Source organism: Dipodomys ordii, unplaced genomic scaffold (assembly GCF_000151885.1).
Source record: "Dipodomys ordii isolate 6190 unplaced genomic scaffold, Dord_2.0 Scaffold119, whole genome shotgun sequence".
NCBI lineage: Eukaryota > Metazoa > Chordata > Mammalia > Rodentia > Heteromyidae > Dipodomys > Dipodomys ordii.
In genome coordinates, this window is record NW_012267335.1 from 4,843,131 (window position 1) to 4,855,680 (window position 12,550).

General features: G+C 45.1%; 1 protein-coding gene across 2 annotated transcripts in view; it reads right to left on the bottom strand.

The window, feature by feature from the left end:
* Scoc (short coiled-coil protein) overlaps positions 1 to 11,971 on the bottom strand; it is a 21,227-nt gene extending 9,256 nt beyond the window's left edge. For both annotated transcript variants that reach the window (XM_013029561.1, XM_013029560.1), the window contains exon 1: positions 11,751 to 11,971. In XM_013029561.1, the coding sequence (XP_012885015.1) occupies positions 11,751 to 11,829 (79 nt within the window). In that variant the 5' untranslated portion in view covers positions 11,830 to 11,971. The remainder of the gene's footprint in view (positions 1 to 11,750) is intronic.
* Positions 11,972 to 12,550: the final 579 nt, after the last annotated feature.

The window sequence follows — 12,550 nt, forward strand, 5'->3', positions numbered from 1 at the left end:
GGCCAGCTCGGTCTGCCTCCTGCTCTTGGCCTGAATTCTCTTAAAAGCCCGCACACTAAAATGTAAATCTCCACCTGGTGTGTGCGCACTGCACATTTGGCTGGGGCTGCAATCTACGGTTTGAGGGAATTTACTAGAACTCCAACATCACTGTCATCGGAATGCACACAAAAAAGTAGCAAGAATGGATGAGACTAGCCTTCAGACAGGAAGGATTAAAAGTGCCTCACGATTGTGACATACTTGAGTCTCAACATCCACGAGTTCTTACCCTGGCACAGGACTGATCTGAAAAAAATAACGTTTGAGCACCGGAAACCTTGTGCTGCTAAAATAGTTTTGTACATTTTAGTTGTAAAATACACCTGACATAAAGTTGAAGCTCATTCGTATTCAGTGGAGTCACATGGTGGTACAGTCAACCTCCAGAAACATTGTCTCTTCTTGGGAACCTCTGCCCCAGTCAACAGGAATCCACAAACATTGGTGCTAGAATTCATTTAAATCAGAACATCAAATTACTTTTTTTTCTTTCTAGACATGGGGAGACTTCTGGATTGAAGTCTTTGCGTGACCATGGCTTCTGTAAGGAAGCGCTCTGTGCTGTCTGACAAGGTCTCTCACATGGATGTAAAACCTTTGCTCTTGTCTTAAGTAATCAAGCGGGTTCGAAACACACTGTGAATGTTTTAAGGTGAAATATGTTAAAGGAAGATGTTTTGACAACTTTCAAGTGTAACCAGGTGTGTTCTCATACTTGGAGCTCATTAATCTGCAATTCGCAGTGATTCATCTCATTACTAAAAGTGCTGCCTTTTCTTTGTGTTTATTTAAGCTTCCCTTGAACAGCTCCAGATGAGATTGCAAATGTAGTTGCATCTGTACATCGCCTTTATAATAAGAATTAAAAAAAATTAAAGCCGTTGCAAAGTCAGGCCCTGGCCTCTCACACCTGTCAGCCTCTCTAGTTAGGAGGCTGAATGGGAGTCAGAAAGGAAGACAGTCGGAGCAGAAAAGTCCATGAGACTCTCTCTCCAATTAACCACCCAAAAGCCAGAAGTGACACAAGTGGTAGAGCACCAGCCTTGAGCAAAAAAGTGAAAGGACAGCGCCCTGAGTTCAAGCCTACGTGCCTGTACCCAAATAAACAAACAAAAAAGCAGTTGCATATTCTATTCTAATAGAAAATATATTATGAAGAACACAGCTAACGCTCCACACCAGTGGGATGGTGGTGGCGTCTGACCGTCTGTAAGGGAGGCGAGCTAAGAAAATAGGGAGATTTGCCTGGTTTGGTGTAAGCAACGGTTAGAACTGAACAGAAAAATCCTATCTTGATGTCTTAAAATCCTTGCGAGCAGAAAGTCTGTCTTGAAGGCCCGTTATTAAGGCCGGTGCCAGAAATCATCCAGAAGACTGGTTAAGGTTCCGGGCAGTTTCTCAGCTTTCTGTCATAAAAGCCCAACACGAGTGCTTGTGGTGTGACACTAGATTTTCACCATTGTCTCATCTCGTAGCTCCTATGATCTTCCTCAAATTATCACTGTTCCCGGTGCCGCCAGTGAGAGGCAGAAAGGAAGTGCTTTTCCGGGTGTGCACGTGTGCACAACTCTGGAGTGACAGCTGGTGGCACCCCAGTGTCACCTCTGTCTCTGATGCCTCTGAGATACTTGTAAAGGAAAAGACACTGCGAATGCCACAGGGGGCAGTAGATAAGGATGTGTGAGAGCCATGATCAGATTTGTCCTCTTTGACATGGTATAGTGGTGACCTCTAGTGGCCAAATTGCTTCAAAATCAACTTTTAATCTTTCAAAAGTCCGAACAATAATAATAATAATAAAATAATAATGCAGGTTATTGATGAATAAGAGCTCGATCAACTACTAACTCTGGTAGAAATTGGTTTATTTTTCTTTAATAAAGTTGCATAAACCAAAATATTAACTTTCACTTCATGTACATAAATTGATTCCGGATTTACTTTATCCTTTACTTAGTAATGTTTTCTACTTAGCAGATGATCTTCGTGTATGTCTGTTTAGGAGATTTGCATTTTCCAAGAATCACAGGACCTCCAAGCTGATTGTAAAAGGCTGCACAATGTGCAACCAGTGGTCTAGAACACCTGTTCTGAGGTACCTAGCCACCGTGAAGAGGTAGCGTCCTAAAGAGGTCTCGTGGGCACTTTGATAGCTGCAGCTTAGCTTCCAGCCAACAGGCAAGGGTGAGCATCTTTGCTCTGCTGCACCCTACCTGCCGTGACATTTCTGCTAGGCCACCACCCTAAGACCCATGGAGACAGTTTGAAACCATTCCAGATCTAACCTTACCTCCTCACATTGTTTTTGTCAGGTATTTATGAGAACAACAACAATATCACCAACACACCTATGAAATTGTGTTGGATGATGAACATCCTATCTCCTGATCACATGAGAAGAGAAACATGGACAGCCCTCAGCCACTTTCCAATCACTCATCAAAGGAGTAGCCAGCCTGAGACTCAGACACCCTGGATTTACAATGTGACCCCAGTCGCCCTGAATTTACAGCCTGGCCTCCAAGCCTGGTACAAAGCAGGCACAAATTAACTCACTGTTACATAGATGATTAAATAAAGGAGTATTCAACCTTCCTTGACCCATCACTGTGCCTTATCTCTGATGGAAATCAACTTTGGAGGCTGATTTAGCTGGAGAAAAAATATGAATTGAGAATTTGAATAATTCAAGGCAGCAGGAATAGAATCTGCACACTTGATTAAAATGTTGTAGTATCACAAATGCTATTTTAGAAATTAACATTATATCTCAAAGATCTGAAGACACCATGTAGCTCTTCTTCAACTCCAAAAATACACCGAGTAATATAATATACACAATAACTTGGAAACGCATGTGTCCATGCTGATATAAATAAGTAGACCAACTGTTTGACATGAAATGGGATATTATAGTCTCAAAATTTCTCCCCTCACCCCCAACACAAATCCTTACTAGCTACTAACTGAGTAAACTATGCATTGATAATCAAGGGATCAAAGTTGTTTAAGGATAAACAAGTTGTATAGCGTCTGCTGGGATGCAGAGAACACAGTGTCAGGCAGTTTCTCACCAAACTCCTGGATCGCAAGGAGACACTAGACAAATGCAAGGACAAGAAGTAATAACTATAATCTTCAAGAGTACCAACATACTTGACTTACGAAAGTCAAGTAAAGATTATGGGCTTTGTTCCCAACAGAGGACTAAAATGACATGACCACCAAATGCCAGGTCTGACTCTCAGCCGAGGATTTCAGCCAGAAGGCACACTTCCAAGACAACGGATGAAGCTGGAAAGAGATTTGAGCATTAGGTAAGATTTGTTAAATAGATGGTGGTCAGGGAGGAGAAAGTCCCTGAGCATAGAAAACCGAAGGATGCTATTCAATTATTCAGTATAAAGGAGAATACTTTTTTTTTTAGGAGAATACTTTTGAAGGTAGTTTCACTGTTTGTTTAGTTTGAGATTGTTTTATACAGTAATTATATATAAATTTAAAAAAATCACGAAGAAGCTTTTACAGTTACTGCACCTTCCCTCAACCATCTGCCTTCCATGAACTGTGGCTAAAGTTCTCACTTTCTATATTTTATATTCCTTATGACAACTTTTCACTAAAAAATGCAGATGTTGTGTGCTGATGGACATGCATGACTGAAGGGCTGGTAATCTTCTCAAAATCAACATCCCCATTAGGATTTTAATACCTTCCTTCCATATGCATTATTTTAGAAAAATCTCTATGGCTGATTGTATTTTTAAAATTGCACAAATATAACACCATGGAAATCTAACCACCTAGGCTCTCCTCACACTAATACACATTTTCCCCAGATTTTCTTCCCTCCCAGTCCATATACATAAATTACTTTTACATGCTTGCAATCTCAGCATAGACACCATTTTTGATTCGACTTGTCCTGTCTGAGCACGTCCTAGATTGCTTTAGCATCTCTGGGGCTCTTCGCACCCTCTGGTTCTGTGATTACATTTTTGAAGCACTGACCCCATAATGTAGCCACAGGACCATACTTCATTATTCAATACCTGCAATGCAGGCACCTTATTGCTTCTGCCTAGTCAGAATAAAGTGGCGGTGCTATCTACCTAGTGGATTTTAGCTGATGCTTTGTCACTGATAAAGGCTTTCAAGTCACCAAGACCTGGGCTAAAATCCAACATCTGCTTTGAAAAAGTCACTAAGCCATTCTGAGCCTGTTTTCAATCTGAGGAATGGGAATAATCATGCTCTACCATGTTACTGGTGGGGATTTGATGGGACAGCAGGTGTAAGATTGGGTCTTACCCACAGCCTAGCACGCTCCATGTTCTTTGCAAATGCTGTATGATCATCAGTCATCAAAGGCCAAATAATTAGTATGGCCATAGTTAAAACAGCTCTCTTAGTTGGACTTGTTATGATGTTTTCTTTTTCTTTTTTTAAAAGGCTGGTAACTGGGCAGTGGTGGTATGCATCTGCATTTCAGGAAGCTGAAATCTGAGGATCACAGTTCAAAGCCTCATGAGACTTATCTCTAACTACCAAAAAGCTGGTCATAGAGGTTTGACCAAGTGGTAGCATGCCAGCCTTGAACAAAAAAGTTAAAGGTCAGCACCCAGGCCCTGAGTTCAAGCCTCAGCCACAGTGTGCACACACGCGCACACAGCATGGTAACAAGTATCCAAACAGCTATATAGTGTTTCCAAAGAAACCAGTGGATTCTTAGTGGTCACTGAAGACCCAGAATGATGTGGGACAAGTCATCTGCCTGCAACACCTGTAGTTTTTTCTGCCTCTCTCAAAACCACATCTAAAAACCCTGAAACGTGTTACCATTGGAGCCTGCCAGGCCAGTTAGCTATGGACTTCTGTAATTACTCTCACAATCAATGGCTACACCTTATTAAAAAAAAGGATGTTGGGGCTGGGAAGGTGGCTCAGTGGAAGAGCGCTTGCCTTGCATGCAAGAGGCCCTGGGTTCGATTCCTCATAAACAAAAAGAAAAAAGCTGGAAGTGGCGCTGTGGCTCAAGTGGTAGAGCACTAGCCTTGAGCTGAAGAGCTAAGGGACAGCACCCAGGCCCAGAGTTCAGGCCCCACAGTCGGACCAAAATAAATAAATAAAAATAAAAATAAAAAAGGATGTTTCGCTTTACAAAACGGACCAATAAAGGACTTAATGTTTGTGCTAGCAAAAATATGCTGCAAAAAAAGTTGAGAGATTCCTTGAAATATGTGCTTTCTTTGGGGAATGCATGCCAGGCAATTGCAGAGTATTTCATAGAGATGCATGGGCTGAGAAATATAGTGTTTCAGGATCAACATTTCCCTGCACACTGAAGAGGCACTCGGAATATACATCCGTATCACTTCCTTTATGGAAATCTCATGCTTACACTCCGCTAAGGGGCTGCAAGCAGAAGGGACAGAAATCCACGGTGAAAGTTACAGATGATTTCAACACCAGGAAACTGAAGTCATTTAGAATTTCACAATTCTATAAAGAAACATTTTTTAAATCTAAATAATTTTTTTTACAAATGGAGCTTGCTAAATAGACCTTAAGAAAATTCACTACCCTTGTAATAAGCAAGAATGAAAATGAAAGCAAAATATTAAGAACAAATAATAGGAGAGTGCTTTGTCCTCTAGGAAAAGGTTAGCACAGATTCAGAGGAGGGATGTGAAAAGAAGCGATTTTAACATACAAGCTTTCTCACACAGCAATTGAGAGGCACGCATGCACATGGCAAATGCTCTGAGCCAAAGTCATTAAGCTGGTGTGTGTGTGTGTGTGTGTGTGTGTGTGTGTAAACAGGGAACAACAGTTAAATGGAAGAAAAGTCAGCAAGAACTGAAAAGAGCAACCTCAGAAGGCTGGTGGCAGGGAGGCAGGCCCTGTGACAAAGGCCACAGGAAGGCGGGCTGTCCCCACCGGCCATTCACAGAGGCCCCTGGGCCCTGTATGCACTCAGAGTGGAAAATTCAAAATGACTACAGAATCAGTCTCAGAAAGCAAAGCCTGCCTTCTTGAAACAACTTTTCTGCTAACCTTGGTTCTGAGATGACACGCATATTAATTCTAGGATAGCCGTGCGCGACTCAGGCATCATTTACAATTTATTTCTAGAGCTGGAGCTTCTTCATTCAGTCTGTCCTATGTTGGAGGGTTGATTCACTCCTCTCTATACCCCCAAACTAGCTTAAGGGTCTCTATGGAGATCAGTCTCTGAACCTCAAATTCTGAGCAAGGCAGACAGGAAGGAGAGGAACTGGGCTCCAAGAGCCAACCCAGTCAGAGCCTTTGTGGAACGAAAGTCCAGCCACTTCGCTTCCTTCTCAGTGGGAACCAGACTCAAGAGAACACAGCATTTCCCGAGCTCAGGAGCGCAGGTAAATCACTCAGCTCACCTGGAATGTGGAGGTGCCAGCTGGGAAACTAATTCTAAACACAACTATAAAGATTTTGTGTAAAATTAAGATGAATTCTAACGTTTACGGGTTCTGTGTCATGTTGTTAATCGATCGAAAAAGTAAAAGCCATTGCTGACAACTGACGGATGTATTTGTCTGTTTCAGGAAGAGTCACAATATTAATACTTTTCCTGTGATGAGAAAATCAGAGCTTTGCCTATATCAAGAAAACCTTTAGAGTGCCCAGCACTCCAATTTCCCAAGCTTGTTTATTCAAACTAGTTTCTTTTCTTTCCTAGATGATTCATTTCAGCTAACTGGATTTCTCCTGAAAGAAGTGTTCAGTGTTTCTTTAGAAAGAACACTTGACGTTTCTAGCAATATATTCGGCCCCAGCACTGGAGCCTCAGGAGCTTTGAGAAGCTACTCACACACCCCCATACACACCCACCTCCTCCTCCCCACAAAGCCTAAGGCGTTTTGCTGGGCCAAGGCCGGTATTCCCCGTACCGCTGTGCCGATTCTCCGCAGCTTCCAGGGACAGATGTTCCACAATGCCAGTGCTATCTATACACACATGGATCCCAAATGCCAATTTAAGATCCGTTGAAAATTCTCCCGTTGCTGGTATAAAATATTTGTTTGATTCCACTGAAGACTTCAATTTCCCACCATACTAGAGAATTATCTTGAATAGCCTTTGAATGACACATACACATTTACACATACAGATATATGTGTATACACATACATATATGCATAGGTGCACGCATGCATATGCATGCACACGTATGCATATATACACATGCATGTGGATACATGGGTGTGTGTGTATACATGTTTATATACTATGTGCTGGTACAAGAGGCTTGAACTTAGGGTTTCACTCTCTCACTTGCCTTTTTTACTCAAGGTTGGTGCTTTACCACCTTTAGCCACACCTCCACATCCAGCTTTTTGCTGGTTCATTGGAAATAAGAGTCTCTCCAATTTGTCTTCCCAGGCTGGCTTCTTCGGTGTCTGTACTGTAGCCTGAACTCAGGATCTGATCCGGCACTCTTTTAACTTGCCGTGCTCAAGGCTGTTGGTGTACTACTACTTGAACCACACCTCCACTTCTGGCTTTTTTTTGCTACTTCATTATGGATAAAAGGCTCACATTTTCGGCCTGGGCTGGCTTTGAACCTCGATTCCCCAGATCAATCTCAGCCTCCTGAGTAGCTGGGATAACAAGTGGGAGCCACTGGCATCCGGCTGAATGATCTCTGAAATGAATCTTCTCAGCCAAATTCATTACAAGGAGATGGAGCACGAACAGAGATGGGCCTGGTCTGTTTCACTGGACACAGGCAATTCCATGGTGCGTCCAGCCGGCCACGCTGCCTCCCCCGGCAGGGTTACCACCAGGCCACGGCCGACATGGAGAAGTCAGGTGCCACCTGTGAACCATTCCGTTCACTCTTGTCCAGGACAAGACTCTTGCAGGGCTCAGCTCCCTCTCGCCGCAGCACACATCCGTTCCCTTCCTCATCTAGCGTGGACGTGATGGGTGGATGAGATGGAAAGGAGCCTGGGCCTGCTGACCAAGGCGGGGCCTGCCCTGCCGGGCCACGGCGTGGCAGATGGCCCTCGGGAAGCTTCCAGACCCAGCCTGCCGCCTCAGGCGCGAGAGGGCACTGTTACAGTTTCTGTACAGCGCTGGAGTGTGGCACGGAATAAAAGCACACAGCAATTGTGCCACTTGTCCAGGAAACATGACAACCTGACAATGGGGGCTAATTGGCTAACGCCGAAAGCAGCCAGGCCCGGTTCTGACTGTGAGTGAAGAGCAACTTTCCAAAGCAGGGTCAGGACACAGGCCGGGTCACAAAGGAGAGCAGTGGACAGGCTGTGGACGGGAGGGTGCAGAGGGCCGGCCAAGGGGCCAGCGGGGCTCTGCTGTGCAGAGCAGAAAAGAACCGTGCTCTTCAGCCGAGAGCTGGCTCACATGCACCGCCACCGCCCTGGCTTGGGGGACAGTGTCCACAGGACACAGTCGTGGCTTGGAGGACAATGTCCACAGGACCCCATCGTTACCATGGGAACAGATGGATGCGCACCCTTCCTCTGAGCTCCTTGAATAGGGAGCGGAGGAAATGAATACACCACATGCTCCCCGTGTGCAGGACCAGCTCAGGACACCTCCCTCACCAACGCAGACTTCAAAGGGGTTCTGAGGCCTCTTACGATGGGGCACACTGAGGCTCAGGGAGGTGAGATACCGTGTGAGCGTAACACATTGACTGCGGGCATTTCCTGCCGTGAGCCCTTCTTGCCACTCTGCCTGTGCCAAGTCTCCCAGCGGGCAGATCCTGCCAACACATCACCTATACAAGTAGCTGCTCAATAAATGCCTTCTGGAAACAGAACTAAATTGACCCTCACGTGGAGGTGGCAAAGAAGCTTAAACAAGGTAGAAGCAATGTAGGAAGGCGGATTCCAGGAGCGGAGTCAGCTGGGGTTGGCCATGCTGGCCCTTTTGCAGGGCACACACAGACACAGCTACGAAGGATGCTGAGACAGAGCAAAGCAACCCAATTAACCAGCTGGTAGAAAACCAGCTCTGAGCACAAAAAGCCAAATGAAAGCATCGGGCACTGAATTCAAGCCACAGTACGGGCATCAAAAATTAAAAAAAAAAACACACACACAATAACAAAAGTGTTGAGAATCCATGGCAGTGTTTCAGGTGCTATACTAGTGACAGGCCCTGAAACTGGCACTGATACAGGCTGAGTGCCTAAACCAGCCTCCGTCTTCTAGAAGTTAAGTCTGTTGGGTAGAATCTGTCTTCACACACACTCGCACTCACACATTCACACACTCATGCATGCACTTGCACACATTCATACACTTGCACACACATGTACACACACACACACACACACATACACACTGGTGCTGTGGAATAGAACGGATAAATTTCATCTTTCCTTGCTGAGTTGATTCCTAATAGTCTGGGGAGATGAAAGAAAGGTTTTCTGGAGGAGAGGAGTGTGGTGTTAAGGGATGAACCTAGTGAAGGGTTATGGGGTAGCTCGAGGTGCGGGGTTACGGGAGCCAGACCTGGCCAGCCAAGAACCAAGGCCTGTGATATTAGTCCAGGCCAAGGGGGAGGCAGCCAAAAGCAGAGGCATAAATGGTACACGGAGCATGAAGTGTCTCCCACTGGGACCACACTGTGGGTCAGGAAGTGGCATTGAAGTCCGGGCAAGGGCCTGGGCCAGGGAGCCCAACTCAGGGTCAGACTTCACCCAGCAAGATGTGGTGGGTTCTGATTGCTCACTGCAGAGCGGGGAGGGTTGTGGTCAAGGTGAGGACAGACGTGGGAAGATAGGAATTGAGATAGCTGAGAGGTTAGTGCTGGGGTTCATGCAGGGAGGGAGCAAAGCAGGTTTGGGTGACATTTTCAGCATCAAGTCCACAAGAATCAGTGGTTGATCATGTTGGATGAGAGAGGCTAGACAGTACTTATGGATAGCATCTAGAAAAAAAAAGTCAAACTCTTTGCAACAGACAATAAAATGGGGGTGACCAGCAGTTGGAAAGTAGAAGATTGGGGGAGATGTTGTGGAAAGGATGAGAATTTCAGTGAGGAAGAATGAATTTGTAGATAGTGGTGACTACAGTGTATTATATACTTAGAATTACTAACAGGGTAGATCTCAAGTGTTCTCATCACAAAAGACAGCAAGTGTATGAAGTTTTAAATCTAAGGGTGTGGTTAAGGGTAGATAAGAATGATTTTAAAAGGGCTCAGGCCAGTGCCAGTGGCTCACACCTGTAATCCTAGTTACCTAGGAGGCTGAGATCTGAGGATCTCGGTTCAAAGCAAGCCTGGGCACGAAAGTCCATGAGACTCTTATCTCCAATAAACCACTCAGAAAACCAGAAGTGGCGCTGTGGTTCAAGTGGTAGAGAGCTAGCCTTGGGCTGAAGAACTGAGACAGCACCCAGGCCCAGAGTTCAAGCCCCACCACGACAAAAGAAAACACAACAGGCTCAACACCTCCAACGGTTTTTCATTACCTCTGCCCATATTACAGTGCAGAAGAACTGTGAGCTGAGCTGTGTTCTGAGCAAACACACACACGGGAGTGGCACCGCCTGCACCCACGGTGTATGGGGCTCTGTGGCTCAGGAGGTTTGCTGCGCTGCCTTCCATTGGCTAAGAAGCACGTGTCCCTCTGTCTTTGCTTTCTTCACAGCCTTCAGCAGCTCTGTCATTTTCTAAAACACCCTGGTGAGAACAGCACCGAACAGATAGCAACATTCCACCTGCTCAGCAGTCCCCAGACCTGTGCCCTTCCCCCTCTTAGGAAAGCTAAAATGCCCTCTCTTTCCTTCCCAGAGACCCCGGCATGTGGATGCAGGGCGGGGGCTCGGAGCTCCAGGTGGATCCTGGGAAGTGTCTGGCTGCACGTTAGAAAGACACGTTTTGGAATCCGAGCAGTTAGAGAGAAAGGAGAGAACCATGGCTGCAGGAAAGAGTGCTTGTTGTTAAATATTCATGCTCTGCTCGCTGTTAATCAAAATCACCAGCCCCCATGGCTTAGTTGCAGTCTTGCTGGCTTCTTGCTATTATTGTACTGAAGGAAATTGGGCAGAAAACCACACACACACACACACACACACACACACACACACACACACACACACACACACACACCAAGATTTGGGGGCTTTAGATTTGAAGTACTTCTTTTTAATATCACACAATTCAGCACTATTTGCTCTGAAATATTGAATGAGGTACACTTATTCCTCCCATTTGAATCTTAGAAAAGAAAAACCGGTTTCACTCTTCCTTTGTTAAATTTGGTGAACTTTGTCCTTATTGTCAGAAAGAATTCTTCAAGTTCCTTGTAGAATATACTACATCATTTTTCACAAATGACAGTATGTTTTGATAAAGTAGAAAATAATTGGACTATAACTCAATAAAGGCAATAAAATCATAGGATTAGCAATAACTTTGAGGTTGTATTTCCTGAACTTACAGGAAATGAACATTTAAACTTTCTGTTTGTTGATCAAATTTAAAAAACCTATGTAACAAACCCCATGGGAATCTTAAAAATTATCACTTAATGTAAAAAGAGGAAGAAAAACAGCTCTTAATTAAAAACTGCTTCTGTAGCTCTATTTTTCAAACTTTCTATGATGAGTATGTCTACTATTGTAATAAGGAAAACAAATGCTCAATTAAAAAACAAACAAACATTGAGAACATATCCTTGTCTTCTTTACCTGTATCATCTGCTAGGGAAATGGTGGTGAATGTGCTTTCCTCCTCCTCCTCTTCCTCCTCTTTGCTGGAACCGTCCATCTTGTTCGCTTCTCAGGAAACAGGGTCAAGAAATGCTGCGGCTGTCTTGCCGGATCGCCCTGGTTAAATGGTTAACTGAGCTCTTGGCAGGTGCTCGGGGATCCTGCCCAGCCAGCCCCTTCCTGCTCTCCACCTGCCCAGCCCAGCCAGCCCCTTCCTGCTCTCCACCTGCCCAGCCCAGCCAGCCCCTTCCTTCTCTCTACCTGCCCAGGTCGTACCTGAGAGGCTTAGTCACAACAGGAAGTGAGGCGATCCTAGTTAAAGAGTTACAGGCCTTTTCCTGAGGCTTCCCTGGCCTGCTGCTCAGCCTTGGACCCCCCACAACCCTCAGCTTCAATCCGAGGATGCCAGTTTCTGTGGCCTGGATTGCTTCAGGAAACTGTTCCCCCAAAAGCATTAGAATGAGGTGGAGGAGGAGAAGTTGACTTATATGATGAGCATATCTCATATCAGCTGCCCAAGGACAAACTGCTCAAGGATTTGATCAAGGACCTAGCAGGACTTGGGGGGCAAGTTGCCTCCCTTCTGTGTGATTTGAGAATACATCCATTGTCAAGGATTCGATTCAGGATGCCTGGCACCGAAGGTGAATCTGATTAATGCCGACTGCAATGATAATCACAGAGGAACAAACACATGTGAAGAAACTAGAGCCGCTATACACCCAGCTCACCTGTACCCACTCACAATCCTGTACCGGCCCCCTCCCTTCAGCAATCCA